Source organism: Chlorocebus sabaeus, chromosome 19 (genome assembly GCF_047675955.1).
Source record: "Chlorocebus sabaeus isolate Y175 chromosome 19, mChlSab1.0.hap1, whole genome shotgun sequence".
Taxonomy (NCBI): Eukaryota; Metazoa; Chordata; class Mammalia; order Primates; family Cercopithecidae; genus Chlorocebus; species Chlorocebus sabaeus.
Genome location: NC_132922.1, coordinates 14,636,688 through 14,652,322, shown reverse-complemented (window position 1 = coordinate 14,652,322; position 15,635 = coordinate 14,636,688). Strand labels below are relative to the sequence as shown.

The 15,635-nt window shown below is 50.4% G+C and overlaps 1 protein-coding gene across 1 annotated transcript; it reads right to left on the bottom strand.

Annotated features, from left to right (window-relative positions):
* Window positions 1-4,865: 4,865 nt before the first annotated feature.
* Window positions 4,866-15,619, bottom strand: APOL2 (apolipoprotein L2). The gene is made up of 4 exons (XM_007975644.3): window positions 15,584-15,619; window positions 11,519-11,607; window positions 9,723-9,849; window positions 4,866-6,612 (listed from the first exon to the last, which is right to left on the bottom strand). Exons 2-4 carry the CDS (start codon window positions 11,526-11,528, stop codon window positions 5,751-5,753), a joined length of 999 nt encoding a protein of 332 aa, XP_007973835.2. The 5' UTR covers window positions 11,529-11,607; window positions 15,584-15,619; the 3' UTR covers window positions 4,866-5,750.
* Between the last annotated feature and the right edge of the window lie 16 nt (window positions 15,620-15,635).

The window sequence follows — 15,635 nt, the reverse complement described above, 5'->3', positions numbered from 1 at the left end:
CAACCTGGTAGGCAGGCACCTGTCACAGGACATCATGCTGGATGGCCCCTGCTTGTCACCCAATTCTCAGGCCTGACTCATAGGACAGACTCAGAGCCCTTGAAGGAAAGGGAGGCCAGCAGTCTGCGAAAAGCCCCATCATTCCCGGTAAGTGCGGCCTATGAGCATTCCTCCTGCCTGTTCTCCCTGGACCTGGAGCGTCCCCTCAGATAACAGGAGAATGCTTCAAGGAAACTCATCCCCAGGACTGCTGGATCCCGTCCAGACTGACACCAACTCCTGGGACCCATAATGACCCAGTGTGCCACTGTGGCCTTCCGGTCAGAGGAGGAGGTTACAGGGGGACAAGTAATAAGTGAATATCTGATTTCCATTTACCTTTCGGTGAGTCCATCAGGACCCTCCCCTCACCTGGTCATCATGTTTTCAGTTCCTGGGTGGGTAACTGGAGTGCGTGTTCTTGGAAGCTACAGATTGTCCACCCAGACCTCCTGAGCTAGGAAGAGGAGAACGGATGCTGTTCTCTCCCATGAAACAACTTTGTTCCATCCCTGGGCCCTAAATACTGACATCTTTGATTCTAGAAAGCAGACATCTACCTCTAGTTTGCAAAAACTTCATAGGGACAAATGACTAACAGCAGTGAAAAGACCATGGGGGTTGACTTCAGGTGCTTACAGCGAGTCATCACTGTAAGATTCAGCATCTCTCAAATTCTGCTGTGCTTTCCGTCCAACCTACCTGCTCCAGCCAGACCTGGACTGCTAGGAACGCCTCTCAAGGATGATTCCTGAAGAGCAATGGAGCACACCTCACAGTCCAGGCTGCCTGGAAGGGGCGGCGTCCTCGGATCAGGATCTGCATTGTTTGCTGGGAAAGAGCTGAGGATTTGGCTGGAATCACAGCATTTTAGAAGGAATGCATCTGCTGGCTTGGTGACAAAGATATTTGGGGAAGACAAATATAATTGAAGCTCTCAGAATGAGCTGAAAATACCCTGTTCCACGTGAATGCTCGCTAGGAGGTCTCTACCATGAGAGAGTCTTTATAAACAGGGGAAGAAGGGACCTTTGTGGCTGCAAGTCTCCTCTATTCCCAGGGCAGCCTGGTGTTTTCAGGATGGGCTCTGTAACCATGTACCTGATGTGGAGCTTTGTGTAGCCATGCAACACGGAACCCGTCATCAAGGCTGACCACCTGGCGCCCGGTGAATCTCACCCCCGGAAATGGCAGCCGTAGATCCCATGGAAATGGCCCAAAGGGGACTCAGCTCTGTGTCAGAGGCTGGGAGCTGCCTTTAGAATGTGCTGTGTTTTGAATCCATGCCTAGAATTGACCTCATTTCCTGTGATAGCCAGAATTTATAAACCTGGGCAGTAAGCGGTTACGATGAGGGTGATAACTCTATGGTTACATACAATGAATCACTTTCAAAAGTTTTGTTTTCAATACCTATGACTCTGGGATTTTGGTTCCAGGAATTTTAGTAGCTGAGAATGCCCCCCTCAAGGCTGACAACAGTGGTTTTGAATCTGACCACACCTGGCTTCTCAGGCTACTTGATGCGAAGATAGCACTGAGGTCACCGGGTTGGATTTATTTATTCAATTATCGAGAGAACTTCATGTTGTTGTGACACACAGGACAGGAGGATCGAGGTTTGCTTCTCGTAATACTCTAACAAGTAGTAAAAGTTGATAGAAAATCCCACAACCTTACTGAGGCAGGACCACCAAGGAGTTCAGATGGCACAAGGATGAATTTGCCGATCAGTAAGGGGAAGTTTGAGTGGAAAAACCAGTCAAAGGTTTGTAATAGTGGCAGCAATGGTCAGTGGTGGTTGTAGTCTCAACCCCACCTCTTCATTTCCTGCAAATATACACACACAAAAGACTGACTGGAAGCTGCAGATTGTTCACCCCGACCTCCTGAACTAGGAAGAGGAGAACGGATGTTGAATAGTTAGTTCTCTCTCATGAAAGAATTTTGTTCCATCCCTGGGCCCTCAATGCTGACATCGTTGACTGTAGAAAGCAGACATCTACCTCTAATTTTCTATTCCCAGGGCAGCCTGGGTTTTCAGCATGGGCTTTCAGAATTGGGATAGGAGCCCCCAGTGGACCAAGAGAAAAATGGACAGCATGCTGGGTCCCTCCTCTCCATGACAGAAGTTGAGGATGTAGGAGGTGGAGGCAATGTGGGCGTGGCTCCAGCTGGAGAAGTGACAGGTGCATTTGCTGTCATCCTTGGGGTAATTGGATCCATAACAGGTGAAGAGAGTCATTTTTGTTTCTATGAGAAGAGGACATGTGTGTGCCGTATCTAGGGGTTGAGTGTTTACAGTAGGCACAAATTCAGGTGGCTGCTTGACCCAAGACTTCTCTCTAGGATTTGTGTTTCTATTACCCAGCTCCCTTCCAGATACCCTGACCTGAATGGTTGGTCCAGGTATACAGTCACTGACCACGCTATTCCGTCTTTTGGGAATGTGAAACTTTAATCAGAGATACTAGGACTCACAGTGTGTGGACTTAAGCTAGCTGGTGGCAGAGGCCTCAAGGGTCAAACCACATTTTCCTAATATTGGACCTTTCCCTGGTTACTGTCCTTCCTGAATTGTGTAGATTTTGTCTTTCCTTCTATCCCCTGAATTGCCCTAGTTTGCACCTACTGGATCTTCTTTCTTGTTCAAGCCAACCAGACTCCATTTCTGTGCTTTGCAACTAAAAGAATCTCGAGTGACATGGGCATTACAGTGGGATGGCATCAAATGCAGCTAGCATGATGGACTTTCAACAATAAGAGCTCAGGGGCAAAGGGGGGGATGGATCGCTGAACAAGTCACTTAGTGTTTGTACCCTCAATGCCCAAGAAAAATCTATGAAAAAATGTGAATAATCCAAGATTTGATGAAGCATTGACAAAAAAGTGAAACACACGGTTCGGGTGCCAGCAAGTGGGTGGCCGTGCCTCTGCTGACTTCTTCAGGAAGAAGTAGATGAGTCAATCGAAGGTCAAGGAAACCTTGGCTGATGGAGAGTTAGAGGGACTGAGGCAAACATTCTGCAGGATGCTACACAGAAAGGACTCGGTCGGCCCTGGATGCATGTTATGAGTGACGTAGGGGAGTTTCTGGGGTGATTTTGTGCATCCCGTTTGTCTCTTGCTTCTGCTCTGGGCTCCAGCTGAGGTGCCCGCAGGCTCCACAACAGGGAAATACTGACAATTAATGTCCCCTGAGGCAAGTCCATGGGGATAGCAGCAGTGGATAAAGCCCTCCCTCTCTCCTCCCTGGAGACAAAGATTCTGAGGACGCTTCTGAAGGCACCTCAGAAGGTCTCATTGCCCACACGCATGGCCCATTCAAAAACTTCTCCTTATGTCAACTTTTCCTCCTTCCCTCCTGGATCCTCAGTTCTGCTCCTAGAATCACTTCCCACACAAACCCTCTGCACCAGAACGTTGCCTCTGGCTCTTCCTTCACAGGACCCCAGGCCACAACAGGCTACTTTAGGCAGCATCATGGCCTGCATCTTTGTGCTAAGAGTAATGGGAAGCCATTGGAGGGTTGAAAGCAGGTGCTCGATCAAATCTATGTTCTTAGGTGGGCACGGAGGCTCATGCCTGTAATTGCAGCCCACTGGAAGGCCAAGGTGAACAGATCACTCGAGCTGAGGAGTTTGATACCAGCCTGGGCAAGATGGGGAAACCCTCTCTCTACAAAAAACAAAAAACAAAAAACAAAAAAACAAAATTAGTGAGGCATTGGGGCACACACGGATGGTTCCAATTGCTCAGGGAGTCAAGGTGGAAGGATAGTTTGAGGCCAGGAGGTCCAAGATGTGGTGAGCCATGATCATGCCATGGTATGCCAGCCTTGCAACAGAGTGAGAGTATATGAAAAAAAAAAAAAAGAAACTATATTGTTAAAACCCAACCTGGCCCAGTGTGGAGCATGGTCCAGGACATGGGAGGGACAGGGGCAGGGGCACAGAGAAGACCATTCTGGAAGTTGTTGCCGGAGTCTGGGCAAAATGTGAGGACAGACTGGATGGGGGTGTTTGCTGTCTGGAGGTCTCTTTGTCTCTCTACTTTTCACTGATCCTCTCCCAATCTGCACACAGTCCCCTCTGACACTAGGCAGCCTCAAGTGTCCCGTGTCAATCCCAGGCTCTGACTCACAGATGGAAACCATGCCTGTGTTCAGCCTGAGACAGACATGTACAAGCTTTCCGTGGGTGCCCCAGTGGGCTTGGGGTTTTGAGGTCTCAGGGAAGTGACCAGCTGGGAAAGTGAGAGTCCAGTGAGTGAGCAGGAGGGGCCATGGAAGCCTCACTCCTGAGACCCTGGAAGAAGGATCATGAGGAAGGGAAGTCAGGCACCCAGAGCCCAGGGGAGCCTCCATCAGCACCACAAAGGCACAGCCATCAGTGTTGATTGGACCCAAGTCTCCAGAATACAAGACAGGGAGAGCCGGGTGGACCTGAGATATCACCTTGTCCAGCCCCCTTCCACAGCTGATGAGGAAAATGAGGCTCAGAGAGGCGAGGTCTGGTGACCACAAGTGGGACTGAACTCCTGGACACACCTCAAGGTTCCTTGACCTGTTCCTGGCTTCTCCTTTCGTTTTTTTATTTCTTCCCAAATTAACCTCTTTCCAACACAGCATTTCGAGTTCCCCTGGAACTTCATCGGTCCATCAGTGTCCCCTGGTCTGGAAGATCACCGGCTACTTGCCAAGGCCCCCATGACTCTGCTGCCATCACAACCACCATCACCACCGTTACGAGAAAAACTTGAGACTGATGGCCCCCAAAGCTTGGAAGGAGCTGCGAGACCAAAGAATTGACTCGAAGAAGTCCAGCTTGGTGAGTAGGCGAGTTTATTAGAACTTACACACAGGTCACTCCTGGGCGGCGGCAGGACAGCTGTAGAGATCTGCGCTTCCTCCCAATGCTAAGCTGCTTTCACACTAATTTTCTGACTGTTTACTTATCGGGTAAGAGCGATGGGACTGTTTTCATTGATTGGTTCTCAGATACTCTCTGGGAAGTTTGAGTTCTCAGGGACACCTGCTCCTCAGCTGGGGACCATGGCCATGGCCCACCTCCCACCCTTCAGGGTTCAAACAGGGGACATACACTCTTTAGTAACCTAGAGGGGACCGTCACACAACAACCACCCCAACAACCATCATCAAGAAGCCACTGGCTGACTGAGATACACGCCCGGAAGGACAGGGGAGAGTGGATGCTGGAAAGACAGAGTAAGCGACCATCACCAGGGAAAGACTTCATTCTTGGAAGGACGTCAAACCTGGGGGTGGGTCTGTAGCGGGGCCGCTGTTTCTTCTCCTGTATCCAACAGTTCTAACTCTTTGACTTTCTGCATTTTGGGTTCTTTTCCTGGCCTTCTCATTGCTGGTTCCTGCACACCTCCCCTCTATTCCTCCCCCAATATATTCTTCAGTCTAAAGTAAACTTCTTCCCATTCACCACACTCTCCAGTTCCCTTTCCTTCCTTATTCCTGGCTCCAGTGTTCCTGCCTTCTCCTTGGTGCACTTACCATCTGCAATAACCACTCCCCTGCTGTGCTCAGCTGCAGATATGCCAAAGTCACTAACACTCACTTCCATAAACTATAACTTGCCCTCCTTATCCCCCTAATAAAATGTCTGCATTTTGTCCTGGCCTGTGCCAGGCACACTTTCCCTGGTGGCTGACCTGCTCTGGGGTCACTGGTCTTGGCCCTACTGCAACATCTCATGGATCTTGATGAGAACGTTGAGCTTCCCCTCCAGGTCCTGAGCTTGTTTCTTCAGCTCCTCAGCTAACTCTGACTTTGCCCCCTGAAGCAAGTGCTTTGTCTCATACACAGTGTTGACCACATCCAGCAGAAGCAAGATGGCTCCAGTGGCTGCACCCACGGTCATGGCTCCTCTGCTCACTGCCAGGGCGGGGCCTTCAGCAACCCTCTCAACCTGTTCACCACCTTCAACTGAGATTCGCCCAATGACCTGGGGGGGTGGGGCATATGCTCCTAACTGAGGGTTGACTCTGCTTTGTCTGATGGCACGGATGTCCCTCCCAATGCGTTGTGTGAAGGTGGAATAACTGTCAACTAAGGTAAGAAAGTTGGGTGTGTTCCCACCCACAAACTCCTTCACCACATTCACTGCATCAGTGCTGCTTTGGTCCAAGCTGCGAGCTTGGTTTCGTGCCTGCAATTGCTTTACTAGTTCCACGACACTGCTGGTAATCCCAGTCACAGCAGATGCTGCTCCTAAACCCGCTCCAGTGCCCATGAGCAAAAGACTGAGTCCTTCAGAGAAGGGTGCCAGACCCAGGCCAAGGAGGCTCAGGGCACCAGAGGTAGTGCTAATAGAGTTGGCCACCACATTGGTAATTGTGGTGCCTCTGTGGACCCGCTGAACCTGGTCTGCGAGGGAACGGAGCATCCTTATGTGATCCTCAAGCTCCTTTTTCAAGCGAGGAAACTCTTTCAAAAACCACTCCCTGTGCTGCTGGTCTTTATCATGGCGGTTTTTGTCCTTCGTGACCATGTGACTCACAAGCTTGTTCAGAGCTTTACGGAGCACATCTGCCTCATCCCTGCACAAAGAAAGGTTAAAGGATTAAGAAATGCAGTTTCCCTGTCTGTGAAATGAGTTCCATGCGATCTTTATCCTGTGTGAAGTGCAGAGCTTTCACTATCAATCAAATAGAAACAAATTTTACAAATGGAAAGAATTTTCTTCCAAACTCAAACATGCTTTGTTCATCATAGATACTCCTCAGTACTTATCCATATGGAAATAAATATCTTAAAGGCATCTCAGATGCTCTTTCGTGGTAGGTGTTTGATAAAGATGCCTCCTCACTCAAGGGCAGGTCAACACCGTGACTGCCAAAGTGTTTGGAGAGGGGAAAACTCTGTAGATGAACAAAGAGCAGTGAGAGTGGGACAAAGACACCTTATTCCCAGGATGGCAGCAAAGTGAAGCATGAACTTTTCCCAAAGAGAGGCCTTCCCTTTGTCCTCAGCTCCTGGGAAGTGATCTCCAGGCTCCTGGAGTGTCCTGCCTGGTAGGAACATCTTTCTTTGCCTGGTGATTTGGCCATGGGACAGTGTAGCAATGTGATGGATGATGGGATTTGGTGCTATTTGGTATCTTTCCTAACTTCCAGAGGACCTGGGGACTAAAGGTGTGAGACCTCAGGGACGGGCTGGAGACTACAGGTCAGTCATGAGGGCAGCTTGTGATCCAATCCCAGCAAATATTCTGGACACTAAGACATGGGTTGAAAAAGACTTTCTCCTTGACCAACTCCAGCGGGGCTCTTCAGAGCTTCTTCTCCACTAGGCGCTGACCTTGGCCTTCCACACCCACCCACTGCTTTCTGGACTTGCACCACCCCGGCTCAGCAAGAATCGCTCCAAATCAGTTTAGGGAGGGTCCTCCCTGCTTGCTGTCTGAGCACTCTTTGCTATCTGATCATGCTCCTCACCCCTAAAATTGATGGGTGAGGGTCTGACCTGCCTTTAGCAAGAATCCTGTTAGGCCAGTTTAGCAGGAACCCCCTACTCTGGTGTCTCCTGTCAGAACTATTCCATCTCCTGCCCCTCACCCTGGTGTTGGCTGTGACTCCCCGTCTTTACTGTATTTGGAGCTGGGCTCAGTCTCCTTCCCCTGTAACAACCATCCTGAATAAGGCTTCCTTCCTGATTTCATGTGATTCACAGGAATGTTTCCTTAACTGGGTGAACTTCCCTGGTTGGCAACACCCGGTGTGTCTTGTCCCACATTGACACAGGAGATCACAGCATCCTGAGGACAATGAAGCTTCACACCTGAAACCCTCCCAGAATCTCCCCTGTGTGTCTCTTCCTTAGGTTGATTTTAATCTGTGTTCTTTCCCTGTGATAAGCCACAATCGTGAAATAGCAGTTTTTAGTGAGTTATATGAATCCTTCTAGTGAATTATAAAATCTAAAGATGATTTTAGGAATCCCCATTAATGTTCAGGTGGCGTCAAAGGTAAGGTGCCCTCAGACATTGCTGTCTGGCTACCTCTGAGTACTTTGAATTCAAATAAAACCAAACCTCAGAGAGACAGGAGCTCACTTTGCCTGGCATCTGCTCTTTTCCAGGCCTCATGCCCTTTCACTTTCTGGCTGAAGGCTACTGGGCCTGGGCACTGCCCCAGTTGACCGGAGTGGGAGATCTGGGTATTCATTCTGGCTCCACATGGACTCTCCAGCCACCTTACCGCCTCCTGACCTACCCCCTGCACCCCCAACCTTCCAGGTCTCACTTGCAAATGTCACCAGCCTAACTGATGCCTTAGCAGTGACAGCTTCACCTGTGTGTATGCCAAGGCCATGTGCAATTTTATGGCACCTCTAGAAGACTCAGGACACTTTCAGAACCATCTATATAAATTGTTAATGCTGAAAAGACCTGAATTTGGACAAGATGTTAGAAGAAGTGTTTTCCCTCTTGGTTGGGGACTTGTCAGTCTACTCAGTACCCTTGAAATTACATAAATTGGCAGCAACTCATTCTACTATGGAGATGGTCACTAAGGCATACTGCTTGCCATTGTCAGGGGCTTCTTTGTGTAGAAGAGAAGAAGATCCCAAAGGGTACCCAGAACTTGCCAGTTCCCAGGCAGGGTGTGAGAGACACAGGCAACCATGATCCTCTATGTCCATGAGTGTTGGGATCATCCAGACAGAGAAGAAATATTCCTCTCCCACTCACATGTCCTCCGCAAGTTCATGACCTCCTTAAGTTTCAAGCCCTGGGTGCCTCTCTTGCCACACCCTAGTCCCAGCCCTGGTGCTCCAGCCTTCCTACTTGTCCTACAAAAACAAGGTTGACTCTTGCTCCATCCTGACCCCAGGTTTTGACACTGGTCCTAGTCTCTCTTGGTCTTTGGGCAGGATCTTGGTCTTGGTTCCCCACATTTGACCTGGAGTTCACTCTAAGGCCTTCACTATACTCCTATGACATTGACTTGCTATTCCTGTTGGACAGATGACTGTTCCCAGTCTCCATGACATAAGCTTAGAGCCCAGGGACAAGGCACAGATAGAGCCGGGAGGAAACCCAGTGCTGTCCAAGTCCACTCCAGCCTCTCAGCATCCTGGACCAGCAGAAGGGTCCTGCCGTGTTTATGGAATTCCTCAGATGAGAAAAAATGGTCCCAGCCAGCATCCCCAGGAACATGCATTGGTTAGGTCAGGATTTTTCTGACTTGTCCCAAAGGAAGTCCTGCTGGGCTCCCATCTTCAAGAAGAAAACCCTTAACCCTGGTCTATTTTCACCAAGGTTGTTAGATGTTAACGTTAACTGTGCACCTACTATGTGTCAGTCATTATGCTAAGCACTTTACATGCATGCTCTCATTTTTCTCACAATCGAACTCCATGGATGAAGAAAGGCTGAAAGTGAGAAAGTAACTTGCAAAGTTCCCATCACCAGCAGATGGCAGAAGTGACCCTGTCCTTGTGGGCTTCCTGTCCCCTCAGCCTGAGGCTACTCACTGCCAGCGAAGGACATGGAGGAAATACTCTTCCTGGACTGCTGAGAAGGTCATCCTCAAGCCCAGCAGAGGGGCCTGCCTGGAGGAGGTGTGCATGTCAGGGAAAACTAGCCCAAGGGAGATCTGGGTGGCATCACCGGGGCTCCCCACGGAGGTAAGCCAGTGGAGGTTACCTGGATAGTCCAGCAGCAACCAGGAATTCGTTCCAGGCTCTACCATCAGTCAGCAGTTGTAGCAGATTCTCTCTGCTCACTCGGTCTTGGAAATACTTAAGGGAATCCTCAATAAAGGTGTTACTCTCTAGTTGGAAAGAAGAAAGGATAAGGTTGGAGAAAAGTGTAGGGGAGCGTAACAACCATTGCGTGTAAGTTGGTAACATGTTCATTTTTCCTGCACAGCTGTGAAGTGGGACATCTTTGATGGAGTCATCAGTGCTATAGAGGGATTGTGGGCCCCCAAAATTCATATACTGAAGCCCTAAACTCGAGTGACTATATTTGGAGATTGGGCCTTTAAGGAAACATTTAAGACTGAAGAGATCACAAAGGTAGGGCTCTAATCCTATTAGAGGGCTAGTGTCCTATTGTAAGAAGAGAAAGATACACAAGAAGACCAGGTGAGCACACAGCACAAAGGCAGCCTCCTCAAGCTAGCAAGAGAGCCCTCCCCAGACTCCAACCCCTTAATTTAGTAAACCATTAAAGACAGAAACCCCAAACCCCACTGTGTCCGACTGGCTCTTCTGAGTCCGCCTGCAGTCCCACCCCTAAGCCTGTACTTCCGCTTTGCGATAAAAACTGATTTGCTTTTTCTTTGACTCAAATTGTTTCTCTCAAAGGAGTCAAAAACCAGGACAAGGCTAAGGTCTGGTCTCACCTGGATTCGGAGACTTTCATAAACCCACCGGCACCAATGTGACCAGGAATTTTCCAAAAAGGTAAACCAAAACAGGCAATTTTGTAACTGCAACCAAATAATGTCCTTATTGCAGTTTCATATTCACCTGATCAACATTGTCTTCCACATTTTTTCACCAGAGCACGAAGCCTCCTCCAGTTTGGTTTTCTCGATTCGTGAATTCTTACTCAAATAAATGTTACTATGCCTCAGATTTTTCTTTGACAAGGGGTATCTGAGATCATGGGAATGAGGCCCTGCCCGGGGCAGTCATCCCTGGTCAGCAGGTGCTTGTGATGGGCAGGGCAGGGCAGCTGCCCTAACACAGCTTGGGGGACTGGGTGGCTTCCACCTGGAATCAACAGGGACAGCTAGAGGGGATGGAAACTAACCCTTAGAGAGGCCCTACTGTGTGGCAGGCTCTGGCCAGGCCAGGTACCTTTGTAATATTTGATCCCCATGAAAACGTGGGGAAACATTATTCTCGTGCAGGAGAGGGGAGGTTAGGAGCGCCAGGTCACACAGAAGAGATGTGGTAAAGGCCAGACCGAGGTCCAGTCAAGTTGGAAGCTGGGTCAAGCATGATACATTCTCACAAGGCCACTCGGAACAGAGGGACTGGTGCAGAGCGAGAGCTGGAGGGAGGGGACCAGCCTCTGCTGGAAACAACCCAGGGTCAGCCAGGAGCAGAATGGGAGGTGAGAGATCAGGGCAACAGGTCAACCTCCTCTCCCACCCCTCCCCTCCTCCTGGACCCTGCTTTTCCCCCTTTTCCCTCCCCTGCTGGTTCCACTACCTCATGGCTGTCCTGCCCCACTTGAGTCATTTGGTAGGTGCCAGGGCAGGGAGGAAGTTGGCACCTGGGCCGTGCCCTCCTGAGGAGAAGTCAGGACACAGATGCCCCCAGAGACCTCTGAGTCCAGGGACTCCACGTGACCTCTCTTGAGCTCAGGGCAGACTCATTGGCCTCCTTCTTCATCTGGGTTCCTCTGGGGCTCACTCAGCTGTGGAGGCACCACCCTCCATTCTAGGTGCATGTAGGAACCAGCCAAGGAAGAGGGAGTGAGCCTACCTGGGTTCATGGTGCCAGCGGCCGGGTTACCGAGGGGCTTTCCTTGGAGCTCTACAGTCACTGTTCAGACTGGAAGGATTTTCTTAACCCTAGAGGAGGAGAAAACAAATTGTGGGATCGAACATAAGCCACCTGTGTACAGAGGGAGGCTGGAGGGGCTGGGTCTTTGCAGATCCCTCTGTGGTAGCAGCAAATATCCAGAGTGTTTCTCTATCTCCTGGGGCCCTGCCAGCTAATGTTTACAAAAACTCCCCTCGTTCCAGCTCTCTCTGCCCTCACTCTCACACCAAGGCAGGGTCCTCTTGTCCTGTTGGGGTATGAGGAGAAGATAATCCGAGAAGGGGCAGCCATCTGATCTTTACAGAAACTATGGAGTCCATACACAGGAATAGAGATGGGGAGGAAGGTTCTGACAATGGCCTGGGCCTGGGAACACGTGTGATTACTGGTTGATGATAGCCAGTGTGTATTGCGTGTCTATGATGTGCAGGGCTCCTTACATGTGTCTCATTCGATGATCACTCACAGCCCGGGAGATGGGTACCACCTTCCCTTTCAAACACAGAAGAATCCACAAAAGTTAGGGAACTTGCCCGTGTTTTCACAATAGTGCTAGAGCCAGGACTTCTGCTTCAATCCCATGTCTTCAATGACTGTGCTCTGCTCCCTTCAATATATAATATTGAGTCATGTACACACGCTCATGGGAAATGCCTCCTCATTGCAAATCCGTGTCTCACACTCTGTGCTCAACTCTTCGTCTTGGTGAATTCACTGCTGCTGCAGCGGACAGCCTGTGTCCCCGTCGCTTCTCTAAGGTCCTTTTTCCCACAAAGACCTGGATCCTGCCAGATGCCGGCACAGCCCCTGCTGTGGCTGCCGAGCCCTCCTGGTGCTGCCCTGTCCCCTCTGCTGTCCTCCCTGGTTGATGGACCTTAGGGTGTTTCTAATTCTTCATATAAATTATGCTACAATGAATATCCTCCTTCATATAAAACTGCCCACATTTGAGATTATTTCCTTTAGATATTTGTAGGAGTAGAATGACTAGGTCAGAAGCTATTAACATCTCAAAAGTTTTTCTACCTAGAGCCACTCTGTATGCAAATTGTACCAATTCATACTCAAACTAACAGTACATGAAGATGCCCATTCTTTCAGTCTTTCTGGCTCTCAGTAGTCTTTTCTTTAAGAAAAACAAAACAAAACAAAACAAAAACACACCTTTATTCTTTGAAACAAGGTCATGCTCCTGGTATGTAGCCCAGGGCAGAGAGAGCTGGGGCCTTGGATACGCTCGATACTTGTGAGGAGCTGCACCCAGGATCCCATCCTCCTTGGTCCTTGTTGGCCTGGCTCCCACCCTTGTCTGGAGCCTCTGCTGGGTGGTTGAGGCCGGATACTGCCCCTCAGGCTTGACTAGGACACAGTGTGTACTCCATGGGTGAGCCTGCAGGTTGGTCAATTCCGGGAAGGGATTTTGTTCCTGGAAGGCACCCTGAAGGCGCCTGGCCCAGCCCAAGCCCTGCCCAACTGAGAGACCTGGAAGGGGAGCCCTCCCTCCCACCTCAGCTCTGAGCCAAGCTCTCCAGATTCAGAGGACAGAGACTCTCAGCAGAGCATCTCCCTCCAACTGGGTGTAGGGCATCCTCCTTGGGCAGGGAAAGAGGAGTCTAAATGATTTCCTGAGAAATCATCATTTTCCATTTTAGTTTTGAGAAACTGTCTTGCTCCATCACCCAGGCTGGAGAGCTTTAGGGCTATCACAGCTCACTGCAGCCTAGAGCCCCTGGGCTCAAGTGATCCTCCTGCCTCAGTCTTCTGAGTAGCTGGGACTACAGGCACACACCACCATGCAGGACTAATTTGTTAATTTTTAATTTCAGAGAGACAGCATCTCCTGTGTTGCCCAGGCTGTCTTGAACTCCTAGCCTCAGGTGATCCTCCCGCCTCTGCCTCCCACAGCACTGGATTACAGCCCTCAGCCGTGGCACTGCACCCTTCTGAGGATCTTCGATGAAAAGCCAGGGTCAAGTTCAAACCCCATAGCAGGGCACACAGGCCCTCTGATGCTCTGGCTCCTACCTTCGTCACTGTTAGGCCGGAATCTAGACCCATGGCGGTATCACCCGGCATGGCAGGCCCTTTGTTAGGACTTCCGGCCCTTCACTTCCTGCTAAGACTCTCAGCGCGCGAAAAAAGCCCGCTCCCGCCAAAGAAACCCCCCTCTGCGCAAGCTCCTGGACGCGTCATTCCCCAGAAATCAAAACCTAACTCAGGAAAACCGAAACCTACAAACCCCACCTACCTCACCCTATAAAAGGCCCCTGATACATTGTCCCTCCCCATAGAGGGCCGGTGAACCTCGCCTGTGAGCCCAATAAAGGCTACCTATGTTCTCATCTGCCTTGGGTCTTCTTGCTCGGCTCCCCATTTACATTACACTCACGACTCCCTGCCGCCACAGTCACCTTGGGTCCAGGCACCCACTGACGCCCTGCTTCAATGCCTCCTGGACCCATCTACTCCTCCCATCCCCAGCCTCAGGCCTTCGCTCAGCTGCTCCCTCGCCCTGGAATGCCTCCCCCACTGTCCCCACCATGCACAAGTCACCCGTCCTCAGGGACCCAGCCAGAGCTGCCTGGTCCCTGCGCCATCCCCCAACCCTCCTCAGGCTCCCTGAGCACTCTGCTTTCCGGAGGCAGCTCTACCTGTGTGTGGCTCTTTGGGCCTCTGTCTCCCCTTTAGACTGAGCATCCAACAGGGACCCTGTTGTGTTCCCAGCTGCATCCCCTACGACTGACTGGGATGCCCTCCACCCTCCCTGGCACAGCCTGGAGGAAATCCCAGGTGCAGGAGGCATTACTTGAACTAAAAGCAGCCAGCCTTTGGATGACATCGCCCAGCTTCGGTTTCACTTTCAGCTGAGGAATTGAATTTAATTTTTTGTTCTATCTTGATGGGCATCTCTTTTTGGTGAAGAACAAATAAGACCGTGACTCAGATTTCACAGAAATTTCCCCCCTGATTTCATGTATTTTGGCAGCTCTATCAGGTTTTCAAGAGGGGAAAATCTTAGGCTGGCAGAGGAGGTGACTTGCCCAGAGTCACACAGCTCTTGGAGGGTGGACGGGAGGCCAACATCTGCCCTTGTGACTCTGATACTGAAGCAAAAATGAGTGATTTTAATAATCCAAAAGTTTCCAGGTTTAATTCTGCTTCTACAAACACAGAGATCTAAGCTGTCACTCCTATAGTTATACTCACAATTCCACAGTGTGGCTTTTGAATCTCATGATTGCAAAGCTGGCATCATGCCACAGGCACCATTCTACAATGCGACCTTCTCACTTCCCCTGTCTCAGTCATGTTTCCCATTGGGGACACAGCACAGCCTGTTTCTTCTCCATCCCCCCAGAGGTCTGAACAGAGGGACAGAGGTGAAGGCTAGAGACATGAAGTCCTATGAGCTACCTGCTCAGCCTCCTGACGTGGGACCCTCAGCAAGTCCCCTCCCAGGGCCCCAGTTTCCCCACAGGGCCTGGCACAAGTAGGTGTTCCGACTCAGGGTAGGTGAGACAACCTCTGGGTTCCTTGTTATATCAAAAGAAATATATTGTCCCCATTGGGCCTCAGCAGCAGCATCCTCTGGCCAGCCTGGGTGTGGCCAGGCCACAAAGACACCCTGGGCTCCCGGTCACCTCCCCTCCTCCACCTTCTTTGATTCCTTCAAATTTTCCAAAGAGATGGGCACCTCCAACACCCACCTTTCTTCTGGGGTCACCTGGCCATGTCTCAGGCAGTCAGAACCAGAGCTGAGCCCAGGGAGCTTTGTGGACCCATCTGAGCCGCTTTTCCCACCTCTCTTTAAGGGCACAGCAGGAGGGAGGGAGCAATCAGACTCAAGCCTGGGTGCAAATCCAGGCTCTGCCACTGCTTTCCTGTCTGATCTGAACCAGTTACCTAATCTTTCTGAGCTTATCTACAAAAGGTGAATGATCCTTCCCTCATGCAGCTATTGTGAGAATAAGGAGATTGGGAGAGGTCACACCATCCCCAACTTACCCAGGAATCTTCCTCTGACAGAGACTGAGCAAGATCCAGCTGTTCCGAGCTG

Coding starts and splice junctions, on each gene's coding strand:
- APOL2 (XM_007975644.3), bottom strand. Junction 6,613..9,722: donor GTTGCTGCTGGACTATCCAG/GTAACCTCCACT, acceptor TTCTTTGTGCAG/GGATGAGGCAGATGTGCTCC.